The sequence below is a fragment of the Podarcis bocagei genome (genome assembly GCF_964188305.1).
Source record: "Podarcis bocagei genome assembly, chromosome: 1".
Lineage (NCBI taxonomy): Eukaryota > Metazoa > Chordata > Lepidosauria > Squamata > Lacertidae > Podarcis > Podarcis bocagei.
In genome coordinates, this window is record NC_138125.1 from 85,934,648 (window position 1) to 85,950,910 (window position 16,263).

The 16,263-nt window shown below is 42.1% G+C and overlaps 1 protein-coding gene across 1 annotated transcript; it reads left to right on the top strand.

Moving 5' to 3' along the window:
- Nucleotides 1-13,892: 13,892 nt before the first annotated feature.
- LOC308573092 (olfactory receptor 5AR1-like) lies at nt 13,893-14,828 on the top strand (the record flags this gene model as incomplete). The annotated part of the gene is made up of 1 exon (XM_081169805.1): nt 13,893-14,828. The coding sequence occupies one exon, from the start codon at nt 13,893-13,895 to the stop codon at nt 14,826-14,828; it is 936 nt and encodes a 311-aa protein (XP_081025931.1).
- Between the last annotated feature and the right edge of the window lie 1,435 nt (nt 14,829-16,263).

Here is a 16,263-nt window from a genome sequence, read left to right on the forward strand (position 1 = left end):
CGTTCAGAATAATAAATCCAATCCAATTCATTCATTATTGCAGAGTCCATATTATTATTATTATATCATCATCATCATTATGGGCAACGTATGGCGACCAACATACTTTATAGGGTGCTTTTCCTATGACACTGCCCTAGTTAACAATCCTCAGACTTGAAACAATTATCATAGACATTTTTAGTTTGGGATGGGGAGTGGGATACTTGTTCAGAGTCTGGGTACCGGCTTCAGTGGGTAAGTAATATGCTGAGGCAACAATAACACACCAATCAATGATCTTCATGGTGCATGTCTGGTGTAGTGGTTAAGAGTGGTTGTCTCGTAATCTGGGGAACCGGGTTTGCGTCTCCACTCCTCCACATGCAGCTGCTGGGTGACCTTGGGCTAGTCACACTTCTCTGAAGTCTCTCAGCCTCACTCACCTCACAGATTGTTTGTTTTGGGGGAGGAAGGGAAAGAAGAATTATAGCCGTTTTGAGACTCCTTCGGGTAGTGATAAAGCGGGATAATAAATCCAAATCCAAACTGCAGTGCCTGGACTTGAATAAATTATGGCGGCCAAGAGGGCCAAACATGGAGTCCGGCACTCTTCCGTTGCGCAGCTCGCAACCTGTCCGTGCCGATCCAAACGTCCTTCCTTCTCTGTGGCCGGTTAGCAGAGCGATCACAGCGGTTAGAAGCAATTGCAGTGTGTGGGTAATAATTCAGAACAAACACAAGGCGTTCCTTATCTTCTTAGCCTTTAATCATGTAGTATAACAGCATAAATCAGCCCGGCAAAAGCTCGCACATTCTTCCTCTCGCATAGCGTACGAGACACAGACAGACAGAAACACTCAGAGTAAACCACTCCCGTAAAAGTCTGTGACCACGCCTCAGGAATGTGAGACGTCACTCAGAACTCTTTAACCCTGTGAGTTCTGAAACCCTTAACACCCCCTCTCGTCTTGCATCCTGAGGGAAACTGTGAACACCTATTTACAGACCTCTTTGAGTTCAACTCACCTCCCATTGCCTTTTGCCTCCCACTGGCATCTATCCCAGGCAATTGTTGAATCCCTTCCACACTCCCAGAATCACACTGTGCGAAACCAACCCACGCACTGGTGACCTGAAACCTCTCAGGTGGAATCCCCTTTGTGGTGCGAGTTGACCGCCTGAGCACAACCTCGGGTGCTCCTCCTGACCCACTGGGATCAGCAAGTATGTCTCCTAGCACAGAAGACTCCCCCTCTGATTTGCTGCGTCTTCGGGCCTTCTGCACTTGGCTAACAGGAGATGAGGGCTCACTCTTGGGTTCTCTCTTAACAACCTGTGGAGAAACCCACCCCTGTGCTTGACCTTCATCAGCAACCTGGTCTTCAGCAACAGGCTCCGCCTCTGCCTCTCCTTCCTCCCTTTCCTCCCTTTCCTCCCCCTCAGAATCGGACAGACATTCTGAGAGAACATCAGGACCATCCCTAGGCCGTGACCAACCACCCTGCTCACAGAACTCAGCATGCTTGCTGACCAGCAGCTTGGTCTGATCACCCTCTGGGTATGCAAACTTCCACCCATTTGTTGCAGGATCATACCCACAGAAGATAATTTCCTGGTACCTTGGACCACCCTCCTTCCGTTGAGCTGTTGGTATTGGCACTGAAGCCCTGGAACCAAACGCACGGAAGAAATGCACCTGTGGCTTTTGCTTGTGCAACAGAAAAAACGGTGTGTCACCTACAGCGTGATTGTAGGACCTGTTAAAAACAAAGTTGGCAAATTTCCAAGCTTCACTCCAAAAGCTCTGAGGCAGCCCAGAGTCACATAGCAAAACCCTGACAGCTTCAGCCAGTGTTTCACTCCTGTGCTCTGCCACGCCTCTCTCTTGAGGAGATTTTGCACCCGTCACCTGGTGACGAATTCCCTTTTGCTTGAAAAACTCCTTCAGAGCAGACCCAGTGAACTGTGACCCACGGTCACTCCTGAACCCTTGCACTTTGGTGGAGAAACTTAGTTCCACCTCCGCAACCCAATCCTGGATAAGTTGCGCCGCCTCCCCCTGCGTTTTGAGAGAGAAAGACCATCCGTTCTGTGAAAAATCATCTGTCATCGTCAGCACATACCTGGCCCCACCCAGACTCTTACACTCCATGGGTCCTGCAAGGTCTGTGTGAACAAGCTCAAAAGGTTTTGTGGTTACCCTCTTTACCCCGGGAAAACTGCACCTTTGTACCTTTCTGCATGCCCTGCACTCTAGGGATCCCTCACATGGTGTGATTTTACAACCTTTAGTGCAGCTGGGCAACCTCTGAACATCTTCCAAACAAGCATGAGACATTCTCTTGTGCCACACATGAACACATGAATCATGGCTGGGAACATTAGCACACTGCGCCTGTGCTTTTCCAGCATTCCCCCCACCCTCCAGAGGTGTTTCCACAACAAAGAGATTGTTCTTGCATTTCACGTTGACAAGCTGTTTCCCCCCTCTGAAAATGGAGCAGGCATCATTTTCAAAGCAAATTTTGTACCCTTGCTTTACAAGAGCAGGTACAGATAACAGGCAACAATGCATCTCTGGCACAACGTAGCACTCCAGCTCCGCCTGCAAAAAGGAAACATAAACATTTGCAACGTTAGAAACTGGCTTTTGGGCTCCATTAGCGTACGTAACGGTTGTCCCAGCTGAAACAGCCCTGCAGTTCCGCAGCCCCCCAGTAGGTGGCATTCCAATCAGGTGATGACTCGCTCCGGAATCCACCACCCACTGCAACACTCTATCCTTGCTGGAGTTGTCCTGTAGCGTTGCCATGGCAACAAACGTCCCGCTGCCCCTGTCCTTGGCAGCTTCCGTAACCGCAACTCCTTCCGTTGCCCTGAAGACTGGACTTATCTCAGCGTTCCCAGACAGCTCTGCAGCCGTTATCTCCCTCTGCAGCAGGTGGCTGGCCTTGAAGCCTCTAGCTCTGTCCAGCTTCCCAGGCTTCCCCTCACGACGCAAACAACTCTTGGCAGCCTTTGGAAAAAGAGGCTTCTCTGAGCTTTTACTGCTCACCGCCCCCCCACTTCTCACAGGGCTCCCAGGACGCTTTCCTGCACCCCCTCTGAAGGGTAAAGGGCTCCCAGCAGCTTGCCTCTCTCCAAGCTCATCACGCAGACATGTTGCAGCACCCACGCAGCTTTTAGACTCTGCAAACCTGGCAGCAACAGCAGCAGTGGCAATAGTCCCTTCGCCCCCCTCCGAGGCCTCCCAGCTTTTCCCAGCTTTTCCCAGCTTTTCCCAGCTTTCACGAAGGTGGTCAGCGCCATCTTGCCTTTCCTGTTCTGATGCAGCCATCTCCCGGCCCTTGCTTCCGCCTCCAGCTTCACAAGCTTCCTGGAGCGCTAGCCAAGCGGCCTCTGGCTTCAGATCAGCAGCCACGTTCTCAGCCAAAAACGCAAGCACACGCTTCTCAGCTTCACGTTGCTCTGCCACCGCCCCAGCTGCCTTAGACATCGGCTGGACCATTTCCCAGAGCCTGGCTCCGACTAAGGACAACTCTGCTAAATAGCTCCACTCCAACCACGTTTGGCTGGTCAACTTCGCACATGGCAGCTTAAGCTCAAAGCCATGTTCCTGGGACTGAGCCATCTCCTCCCCCGGGGTAAGCGTACTCACGACTGGCAGCAGCTTCCTCCGGCTCCCGGCAGATCGGCTTCTCCTCCCAGCGAGCTCCTCTCAGCCTCAGAAAGCTCTAGCTGGCCCCAGCGACTTCAAAGCTGGCTTGCTGGCTTCCCCCACACATGGGACGTTCCTGCAACAGCTTCAAAGCATTGGCAAACTGCTCATAACCTATGGCGGCCAAGAGGGCCAAACATGGAGTCCGGCACTCTTCCGTTGCGCAGCTCGCAACCTGTCCATGCCGATCCAAACGTCCTTCCTCCTCTTTGGCCGGTTAGCAGAGCGATCACAGCGGTTAGAAGCAATTGCAGTGTGTGGGTAATAATTCAGAACAAACACAAGGCTTCCTTATCTTCTTAGCCTTTAATCATGTAGTATAACAGCATAAATCAGCCCGGCAAAAGCTCACACATTCTTCCTCTCGCATAGCGTACGAAACACAGACAGACAGAAACACTCAGAGTAAACCACTCCCGTAAAAGTCTGTGACCACGCCTCAGGAATGTGAGACGTCACTCAGAACTCTTTAACCCTGTGAGTTCTGAAACCCTTAACATAAATGTCACATTTCCTACAACAGACAGTGTCAATGGTCCTCTTATATTTCAAATAGGGGTAAGCCCATGTTGACCACTCAAACTCCATTGAACAGGGAGACGCAGCCAATCCTCACTTTCACGTCAGTGTTTGATGAACATGTTTCCAAAAGCAATTTGTTTCCACTGCTGACTCCCACTTTACATTTTGAGTATTACTCAGTAGACTGTGCACGCCCAAGAGCCTACCCTTTTAAAAACCATACTACTACAGTGGAGTGCACTGCTTGTTCCATGTGTGCAGGATCAGTTCCCTTTATTGCACTCTGAGGACGTAGTCAAGCCACTGAATAAGTGTTGCCAACCACTTTCCCTCTTGAACTTTTCCCATCTTGGCTTCTTGAAGCTAGCTGTTGGGGATTGACTGGGTGGGCCCAGGACTTGAATGATGCTTCACTGAGAGGGGGGAGAGTGTCACCTTCCTTGAAATTGGGTGCATCCCTTCCTTAAGAAGTCCTCCCTGGCCCCTGAATTGCTGGATAACTATCGCCCAGTATCTAATATCCCCTTTGGGGGCAATGTGCTTGAAAGGGTGCTGCCAGTCTAGCTTCAGGCATGCTTGAAGGAGACAGGGTATCTGGATCCATTTCAATCTGGCTTCAGACCCTGTCATGACATTTGTTGGAAGAGAGATGGTGGGGGAACATATGCTCCAACTTTTCTCCAATGAAAATAGGGACGTCCTGAGGAAAAGCGAACACTCCAGGATAAAATCTGGGACGGCTTCTTTAAATCCAGGACTGTCCCTGGAAAATAGGGACGCTTGGAGGGTCTAGGGGAGTGCTGCCTTGCTCACCCTTCTTGACCTTTCCTCAGCTTTTGATACCATTGATGCATCTTTCTTCATCACTCCCAACTTTCAGTGAAAACTGAAGGTGCACATCTTAACATGTGCTTTCAGGGCAAACCCTCTTCCAGTTATTATCATCTGTTTGAACTGTTTTGAATTCTGATTTTTATTTTATTTTTTTCCCTTTTTATAGTTTTTTATTTATACAACAAGAAAAACAAACAAACAAAAAACACAAATACCAAATTACACACAAATTACAAAAATAACCATAGACACTTAATATTCTTAGCAAACAATAAAACATCTATTGGTCTTAACACTGAAGACCCAACCTCCCGTCTATTCCATATTTCAAATTCATATTACTTATTGCCAATACACTTTTTTTCATAATTAAACTTATTCTCATTAAATCTAATTTCTTATATCTACCTTGCAACTATTACTGAAGTTCCTCGAATGCTGCAACAGAATTTAAACTACTATATTTATTTTTCAGATATTCTTTAAAAACCTCCCATTTAGAAACAAATTCCTGTTTTGATTTATTTTTTATTTTTTCTGATAAACCATCTAATTCAGCATATTCTGTCAGCTTTTGGATCCAATCTTGAATAGAGGGGATTTCATTACTCTTCCATTTTGCTGCCATCAAAACTCTTGCTGCCGCCGTCGCATATAAAAAGATACCCTTCCTCTTTTGTGGAATATCCAAATCTGTTATTCCCAGGAGGTAGGCCTCTGGTTTTTTATTGAAAGAGATCTTTAGCATTTTTTGCAGTTCTGCATGTATACTCTCCCAGAATACCTGTATTTTCCTACATATCCACCACATATGGTAGAATGTTCCTGAGTCTCCGCATCTCCAACAATTACTTGATACATTTTCATACATTTTTGAAAGCTTCCATGGTGTTAGATACCATCGATGTTGCATTTTTTGAAAGTTCTCTCTAATCGTGTAACAATTTGTGAATTTCCAATTGATCTTCCATAAATTTTCCCATTGGGCCATGGTTATTGAGTGGCCAAAATCCTGGGACCACCTCACCATTGCCACTGTTACCTCCTCCTCCTCCTTGACTGTCCAGTCAAGGAGGAGTCGGTAGGTTTTGGAAAGAGTTTTTCTTTTAGAATTTAGAAGATCAGATTCGAATCGGGAAATTTCTGTTGAGAACCCCTTTTGTTTGTCAGATTTAAATTTTTCAAATAACTGATGGTATTGGAACCAGTCTGAAATGTGGTCTCTTATTTCCTCAAAGTTTTTTAATTTTATTTGGTTATCTTCATTTTTTAGAAGTAGTTTATATGTTGGCCAGCTTTCCTGAGTATTTTTCCGTTTTACTGCTATGGCTTCTACTGGAGAAGTCCACCACGGGACTTTAGGCTCCATCAGGTCTTTATATTTTTCCCATACAGCAAAGAGTGACTTTCTTATTATATGGTTGGTAAAGTTTTTATGAATTTTTGCTTTTCCATATATTAGGTAGGCGTGCCATCCCCAACGGTTGTCAAAACTTTCCAGGTCGAGGAGGTCCGAATCCTGCAACTTACACCAATCTTTTAGCCAGGTGAACCAGGCTGCCTCGTAGTAAAGTTTTAGGTCGGGTAGGGAAAAGCCTCCTCTCTCTTTTATGTCTATTAAGATCAGGTGTTTAATCCTAGGTTTCTTCCCTTCCCACAGGAATTTGGAAATTTCTCTTTGCCATATCTTGAGACAACCTGCTTCGCCCAGTATTGGAATCATTTGAAATAAAAAGATTAATTTTGGAAATACATTCATCTTTATAATGGAAATCCTACCCAGAAATGTTAATTTTAGTTTACTCCAGGTTACAAAGTTTTTTCTAATCTCTAACCAAGTTTTGGTATAATTATCCTGAAATAAGTTTATGTTCTTGGGGGTGATCCAAATACTCAGGTATTTCGCTTTTGAGGAGATTTTCAGGCCCAATATTTTTTCTAAATCGTCCTTTTCTTCTGTGGTTACATTTTTAACAAGCATTTTTGTTTTTGTTATATTCAGCTTGAAGCCTGCCACTTCTCCAAATTCTTTAATCAATTCCAGCACTCTTTTCAGACTTTCTTTAGGGTTTTCAGTCATAACAAGTAGATCGTCCGCAAAAGCTTTAATTTTATATGTTTTGTTTCCCAGAGTGATGCCTTTAACAAGCTGATCCCTTCTTATCTGATTGTTCAAGACTTCCATCACCAAGATAAATATCAGTGGTGACAGTGGGCAGCCCTGTCTGGTTCCCTTGTTTATTTTGCACTCCTCAGTAATTCTTCCATTGATGATCAATTTTGCTTATTGTTCCGAATAGATGGCATTTATTCCTTTACAAATATTTTCTCCCAGTCCGATTTCTTCCATTAATTTTTTCATAAACTTCCAGGACACATTATCAAAAGCTTTTTCAGCATCCACCAACATAATAGCTGCTGGTTTATCAATTTTAATATCCAAATATTCTAATACATTAATCACACATCTAATATTGGATTGCATAAATCTTCCGGGAAGAAATCCAGTTTGATCTTTATGAATTATCTCTTTCAGCACCATTTTTAATCTATTTGCAAGAATGTCTGCGAATATCTTGTAATCGTTGTTTAGCAGTGCAATGGGTCTATAATTGGCCATGTATGAGGCATCTGTTCCCTGTTTGTGGATAAGAGTAATAAAGCTGTCCTTCCAGGTTTTCGGTAGCTTTCCATTTGCCAAAATATTATTCATTAGGTCTTTCATGGGAAGAAATAATGCTTGTTCTAACTTTTTATAGTAATTAGCTGGGAGACCATCTGGGCCTGGTGTCTTTCCTACTTTTGATCTCTGCATAGCTTGTTGCACCTCCATAGCTGTTATTGGTGAGTTCAAGATTTCAGTTTTTTCCTTAGGTATTATTGGTAGTTTATTTTTGCCCAAATAATCAATTATTTTTTCTAGAGTCTCTGGACCTTCTTTATATAGTTTTCCAAAAAAACTAGCAAAGTTTTTACTAATTTCCTTCGGTTCTTGAATCCACTTGTCTTCAATTTTAATTTTCTTGATAATTCTATCTTCCTTTTTCTTCTTTAATTGCCAGGCCAAAAGTTTGCCAGGTTTATTTGCAAACTCAAAATTTCTATGTCTCAACCATTTTATCTTCCATTCTATCTCTTCATTTATTATCATGGAGAATTGCGTCTGTAATTTTTTTATACTTTGCTTAATTAGTTCATCATCTGGTTTTTGGAAAAGGATCCTTTCCTTTTTTCTAATTTCCTCCCATATCTCCATTTTCTTCTTCTCCCTTATTTTCCTTTGGAATGAGTTTTGTTGGATAAAGAAGCCTCTTATGACGGCTTTACCCGCATCCCAAACCGTCTCTAGATCTACTCCTTGATTTAAATTGAACTTAAAATATTCTTCTAAGATTTGCTTGGCCTTCTGTACAGTTTTTTCATCGTTTAGCATACTCTCATTAAGTTGCCACCTTTTAACCTTTTCTTCTTTTCCTTTAAAGTTAACCCAGACCGCACTGTGATCTGAAATTGTCCTTGGATGAATTTCTGCTTTTGTAATATTATTTAATAAATCCTTTGTTGTCCAGATCGCGTCGATTCGTCCCGCCAATTTGTGTGGCTCTGAATAATGTGTAAATTCTTTCTCTGTTGGATTCTTAAACCTCCAAGCGTCAAACAAATTCAGGAGTTCTATTAATTGGAAAAATGTACAGTGGTGCCTCGCAAGACGAATGCCTCGCAAGACAAAAAACTCGCTAGACGAAAGGTTTTTCCGTTTTCGATTTGCCTCGCAAGACGAATTTCCCTATGGGCTTGCTTCGCAAGACGAAAACGTCTTGCAAGTTTGTTTCCTTTTTCTTAACACTGTTAATACAGTTGCGACTTGACTTCGAGGAGCAACTCATAGAACGCAGTGTACATAGTAGCCTTTTTTGAGGTTTTTAAAGACTTTGTTGATTTTTGAAGCTTTTCCAGAACTTCTTTTGCAGCCATTTGGTAAGTTAAGTTTTTAAAACTTTTTTGGGGGGTTTTGGATTTTGGGTTGGGGTGTTTGGAATTCAAGGACTTGGTGTTGGGGAGGGGTTTGCAAGAATCTGGAAGCTTGTGTGTTTTTTTCTGCATTTTTATGATTTTCTGTGACCATTGGGCCACTCTGCTCTTTTTTAAAAAAAATCTGGATTTGAATTTCTGTGTGGTGGGTGGCTGGGGGAACAGTTGAGGAGGGGGTTCTTCAGCAAGAAGCAAAGAGTGGAAGAGGAGCCTTCTTCGAGTGGTCCCCCAGAGTCTTAGAAAATGTACTGTACACTTCGTTGATTTTTAAATGTTTTTCTGTCATGTTTATAAAGTTAATTTATTTTCCCTTCAATTTTTGAACTGCTCTTTACAGTATGTGTGACTTTAAAGAGCAGTTAATAAACTGTTGTTGTACCAAATTTGGCTTTGTTTGGACTTTTTTTGACCATAGGAACGCATTAATTGATTTTCAATGCATTCCTATGGGATTTCGTGATTCGCAAGACGAAAAATTCGCTAGACGACAAAACTTGCGGAACAAATTAATTTCGTCTTGCGGGGCACCACTGTAGTTGGGAATTTGTTCTGCCTCTTTTCTTTCTTCTTTATTGTTCTGTCCATGTTTGGATTGACTACTCCATTAAAATCTCCTAATAATATAATTTCCCCCCCTAAATATTCTATGACTTTTTCTTCCAGGTATTGATAGAATTCAGATTTTCTTTCATTTGGTGCATAAATTCCAATAACTATCACTTTTTCATTATTGATCTTAACCTCTATAATCACTGTTCAACCTTTTTCATCACTGTCAAGCAGTTTTGGCTCCAGCTGAGGTTTTACATAGATTACCACCCCTCTCTTTTTTTTCTTTACTTGATGTAATAAACTCAAGCCCCAATCTTTTATTTATTAATACTCTTTTGTGTTTTTCCGCTACATGGGTTTCTTGCAGACAGATTAAATCATATTTTTGCTTAACCAGAATATGTTCCACATTGTGCCTTTTTGATTTTTCATTTAGACCATTTGCGTTCCAAGTAATAAATTTATAATCCATACTTTATTTCTTACGATACGTCAACGGGTTTAAAAAAAATAAAAACTAGTGGAGATTCCTACTGAACTGTGGGCTGAATTGAGAGGGACAACTTCCGTTAGAAACTAATTAAAGATGAATAGTAGAAAGTAAAAGAAATTCCCAGGCTGTATGTCCTCAGGTGATTATGCAGAGAGTATTTTAATTCATGCCCTTCAGGAAATTGGTTTCTAGGTGATACAAAAACAACTATAAAATGAGCATTTTTCTGAACATGCCTTATTCTGGGGCTCTAAGATTGACGCTGATTATCTTCACAAGTAAGGTTCCTTTTGATACATTTCCTAGCCAGATATACTCACAAAGTTCTTGTTAATTCTCCCCCCACCCCCAGTAGTCAAATCTATCAACAGTGCATTTCTCTGGAAGCAAATTTATTTTCTGGAACTTCTTTGGGTTTTCTGTTCATTTCTTTGGTTTTGAGGGTTGGCACACTTTATGATGCTGCCTGAGATCTCTCCTGCATGTTTCCTTTGATCGTAAACACATCTCCAGAAATGCAGATTCAAATTGATTGGCTAAGAAATTTATTTCTCTAGTGTTTTCATCTGGCTTCACAGTCAGCTTCAACCCCAAAGAGGTAAAAACAGATTAAATTGAATAGCCACAGCATATTGCATGTGCATTGAGGGAAGGTTATTTCTAATTCATTCGTTATCTTCTGCAGGATCCCCACGGCTATAATTTAGCCATTATATCAATAAGCCTTACTTTGGGGCTTTAGGAATGGCATCTGTCCTCTTCACAGGTAGGGCTCCTAGCTTGCTATATTCTCCATGAGCTTGGGATATTTTATTCTTCGAAGCAAGATGATATCTATGAACAGCTCAATTCTCTGGAAGCAAATAAATAAATAAATATTGGAATTTATTTTGTTTTATTTTCACAGAAGTTGGGGAGGTTGACTTCTTATGATGCTGCACAAGATCTTTCCTGCAAGTTGTGTGTGCTTGCAATAAGAAATCCAGAAATGAAAATTTTAAATCATCAGATAAGCAGTTCATTTGCTTAATGTTTTTAATCTGGCACTGCAGTTGGATTCAACTCCAAAGGGGGGGGGGAATCAGATTGAATTTAAGAGACACATTACCATATCTGGGCATTGAAGGGAGCGAGTTAACACTCAGTTACATTATTTTTACATCTTCTCTTTATGGCTTCAATCCAACAAACATGTTTATGAGTAAATGGAAGATAGCTTGCCTGCTGAAGGGCAATTTACTTCTTTATTTGCTTCAGCAGCCTCACAAATGAATATGGGGGACACCAGGGGAAATAGCATACTGCAGAAGATAGACCCAATTCTGCATTGCTCTTAGATTCTGTTGACCCAAGTTGCAGGCAGAGCAAGATTTGAATAGTCCATTCTTGTTTTAAAGGGCAAACAATGGGAAAGGATGGGGTAACCTTAACTTAGGGGGGACTGAGAAGGCTAGATGGGGGTCTCCCTTGTTGTAGTGGCATAGCAAGAAGTGGTCAGTATTTGAAGGATGTTTTAAAAATTAAAAAAAAAAACAGCTATTGGGTGCACAAAATGGTGCTGGCTTTGGTGTGTAAGTGGTGGCACTGGTCACTAGTAATATAACAGTAGCCAGTGGGAGCCAATGGCCAGTACAAGAACTTTCTACAAAAACTGAACGAAGGCTTGCAGAGGCTGGGTGTTGTAGGAGACATTGTAGGAGACATTGTTGTAGGAGACATTATGTAGTGCTCATCAACTACAAGGAAAATGTATGCTAGAGAAATTACACCTGTAACCACTGGTGGAGAAAGAGGAGTGCGGGCGGTGCGCCCCACCCCCAGGATGCACGCCAGCCCCACTGCCGCCTGCTCTCCACCCCCCGGTGCCCCCCGCCACTGCCTATAACATGTGCAAGAAGATGGTGACACATTAGTAGATTTCCTCTGCCCACAGATTACATTTTGTCAGAAAGCGCTTGTAAATAATAATGACCACACTCTCCAACAGAGAGGCAAGGCAAGTTCCAGAAATAAAGTATTTCTCTCCACCCCCTTTTTAAAAATGTAATTTTGGTACACGCTATTCAGTTAGGAGTAAGATTACCTAACTTAGTTTTGGGTTTTCCTGCACTCTGATCACTTAGGCATTTTGGCTGCTGAATTGAACAGGAATTCTTCCACATAGGTTCTACATATACCCCTGATGTAGTAGTAAGGTACATCTTAGTGGGCAAACATAAAAGCCACTCCTAAATTGCCCTCAAAATCCCTCTCTATATTACTATATGCTGATGACGTGGTACTCCAGTCTCAAACAAAAGTAGGCCTAAAAAGATTGATGAGGGCACTCTCAGGATGTTGCCAAAAAGAACAGCTGGTTGTGCATTACAATAAAACCAAACTCATGGTGTTTTCAAGAAACAATAGGGCCCATAGTTGCTACATGGATAATCAACTGATTGAACAAGTTAAAGGCTGGATCTAAACATAGGGGGGATAAACACTATAAGTAAGTCAGAAATTAGATCATTATAACAGAAGAAATAAATCTCTGGAAAATCACATCTTAGTCTTGTTGGTCTTGGTCTTTCAGTCAACAGGGTCATGGGCAGCACATCAGAAATATGCAAAGAAAAAAGCTCTTCAAAGTGTCAAAATTCTGACATGCTTTTTCCATACAAAAGGTGGCAATCAAATACCTTCAGCACTTGAAGAGTTTAAAGGTAAACCCCTAGCACAGTTATTATACGGGACTCAGATTTGGACAGGTACTCACTTTGGATCTACAGAAGCTGTTCAGTGCTTGGAGGGTAGTCTTCCCTCTGTCAAAGTACAGATTTGGAATAGAATATTTAATGATTGACTTTGGCTCAATTTAACCCCCATCAATCTACTACCTCTGGTATTGCAAGACCGTCATGAGTGTGCCTGGACTAAAATTGTCATCCAAAAGCTTTATTCCTCTGATTTATTGATACAACAGTTATTAACATTGGGCTTCATCAAAGCAAATAATTTAATAAGACAGTGCCTATATGACATTGAACGACAGAATAATTTGGCCACCATAAGGAAAAATTGCCCATGGTATGATTATTTTCCACCTAGTTTTCTTGATACATTGGCACCCTACTTGCAAAATGTAACAGTTCCAAAATACAGATGTAGAATCCCATAAACCTGATGTAGATTAACCCACATAGCCTGAGTGTAGATAAATATGCTTCCTGCAGACCAGATAGTATTCAGTGAAACAAACAAGCGCACCAAGTCACCTCAGTTGTTGGAACTCAATGTGGAATAGAGGGTTATTGTTTTTTCTTTCCTTTATTCTTTCTTTTTTGCTTTGGGGTGCTTCAGCTGAGAGCCCAAGTTCATATGCACAGAAAGGTGGTCTATCAAAATCAAAAGAGGTATTGTAAGTTTTGGTAGAAACTTTTATTGATAGTGTTTAAAAAAAGATGAAGTGTGGATAAAAGTTAATTTATTGCACAGGTAAATATTTTAAAATGTTGCTGTCGGTAAAATCCTGTTTTATAAAATGAAGGGAATTTTGCCACTAATTCCAATTGAGTGTGTAAATAGCAGCTCCTGTAATTCAAGAATGGAGGTAACTGGACTCCAACTCCCATTATCTCTGACTATTGGCTCTGCTGGCTAGTGCTGATGGAAGGCCACACGAATCTTGTAGTGCTGGTTTATTTTATTTTTAAGGAAGCCTGGTAGCCACCCAGGTTCAACTACCATGTTATTTTTAATTCTCTTACAGAGCAATATAGAATGAAGCAAAATGAAAGCACTGTAACAGACTTCATCCTTGCAGGATTCATGGTCCACCCTGACCTCCAAGTCCCACTCTTCTTCTTGTTCCTTATAATCTATGTAGCCACAATAATAGGCAACCTTGGGATAATCATAGTGACCAGTGTGGATGCCCAGCTCCAAACACCAATGTACTTTTTCCTAAGAAACCTCTCCATTATCGATATTAGTTATTCAACTGCCATTGCCCCCAAGATGCTGACAACATTTTTGGCAGAGAAGACAACCATTTCCTTCAAGGGATGCACAGTGCAATTCTTCTTCTTTGCCGTCTTCATAACCACAGAAGGTTGCCTTCTTGCAGTGATGGCGTACGATCGCTTCACAGCCATCTGCAACCCACTGCTCTATTTTGCTATTATGTCAAGGAAGCATTGTACCATATTGGTGGTGGTTGCATATGCTTGTGGACTTACAAGTTCAATTCTCCAGACTTATTTTATTTTTACTTTGTCCTTCTGCAGTTCAAATATCATTAATCATTTTTTCTGTGATGTTCCCCCAATACTCAAGTTGTCCTGTTCAGACACCCATGTCACTCACACTGTGCATTTCATTATATCCACTATAATTGGGCTGACAACTTTTCTCATTGTCTTGGTCTCTTACATCGCTATTCTTTTGGCCATCCTGAGAATCAGCTCTGCTCAGGGCAGATACAAAGCCTTCTCCACTTGTGCTTCCCACTTGACCACTGTCACTATCTTCTTTGGAACCATTATCTTCATGTATATACGTCCTGGTTCTACTTTTTCAATAGATCAGGATAAAATAGTTTCTGTGTTCTATAGTCTTGTGATCTCCTTCCTTAACCCACTTATCTATAGCCTGAGGAACAAAGATGTGAAAGACGCTTTTGGTAGGACCATAGAGAAGATAACTTTCTTCAAGTAAAAATGACATTTTCTTTACACTAAAGAAAGATATAACAAGGTTTAGTGTGTACATAAGCTAGCCGAATGCTTTCTAACATGATGGCCAGATTATCAAGCTACTGTGTAGAAGTAAGGTATAGTGCCTTTTGCAATTGATATATTTCATTTTAAGGGTATATTTTAGGATATGCCCTACCAATGAATCCAGTAATAGGGCTTTTAGGCTACATAAGGGCCATATTCAGTCAGATGATAGAGAAATTATTACACACCAACTATTGCTTGATTGACATTTTGTTAGCATTAGAGGAAACAAATCACAAACATTTGGGAGAATGTTCAGGTGGTTGACCTGATGAACATTAGAAGAGTAAGAAGATAGACAGGCAGAATCCTCTTATTATCTGCTGGAGTAACAAAAGTTAGGAGAATGTGGAACCACAAATTGTATTGTGAGCGTTATAAAAATGTTATGATTTCTTATCTTCATGCTGTTTTTGATTGTATTTCTTGTTCCTTTGTAAAATAAGGTGAATATTTTGTAATTACTTATTTCTGCTTTGTATCTATCAAAGGATGCATAATGTTGTGCAGTTGTTCTGGGTCATTGATAAACTCCTCTTTGGGAAACATTGTCACCCTTGTTGGTTCAAGGCAGTTTAAGTTCATCCGAAAAGAGGGAGGGACGCTGTTAGGAGCATCCTACTCTTGTGTAGGACCCTGGCAGAGACACAATCCCAACTGGCATGTTCTCTCCCTCCTGGTCGATCATTCAGGAGCTTCAAAAGATTTCTCCAGCCCGAACATCACAGAGATTGATGCCAAGAAGCATCAGCACACTCAGGGATCCGAAGAGTATTCCCAGTTTGTGTAACAGAACCAATAGCACAGCATTTAGGCTAATCTGTGTTTATTTACATATAATACACTTGGCTCATTCTACTTTAGCTCCTTCCTCTTTCTCCTCAGACAGCAAAGAGAAAAAACAAAGGACAATAGTCCCACTTTCCTTGGCAGACTGGAGTGCAGACTTGGACTTGCGAGTCGGTGAAGGGGGGTGTCAGACGGAGCCGATTGGCAGACCTTAGCGATGTGGCCCCTTCTGGAACACGTCCGACAGATGGCGTCTCTGAATCGACACTTGGCATGGGAATGGTTGCCTCCACAGCCGGCACATTCTGGTTGGCCCTTGGACTTCTGTTGGAACTTCCTGCACTCCCGCTTTGTCTGGTGCACGTCATCGTCTTCACTGGAGGATGCCTCATCACTGCTGGCCTCTTTGTGATGCACTGGAACTGGCTCCCTAGCAAGACGCGGGCTGCTGGCCTTGCGGATCTCCTGGGTGGAGCGTTCAGCAGCTTCCGAGGCCACGGCCTCCTCAATGGCTTTCTGCAGCTTGAGGTCTGGCTTGGTGAGGAGACGCCGTTGCAGATGGATGTCCTGGACCCCGCAGA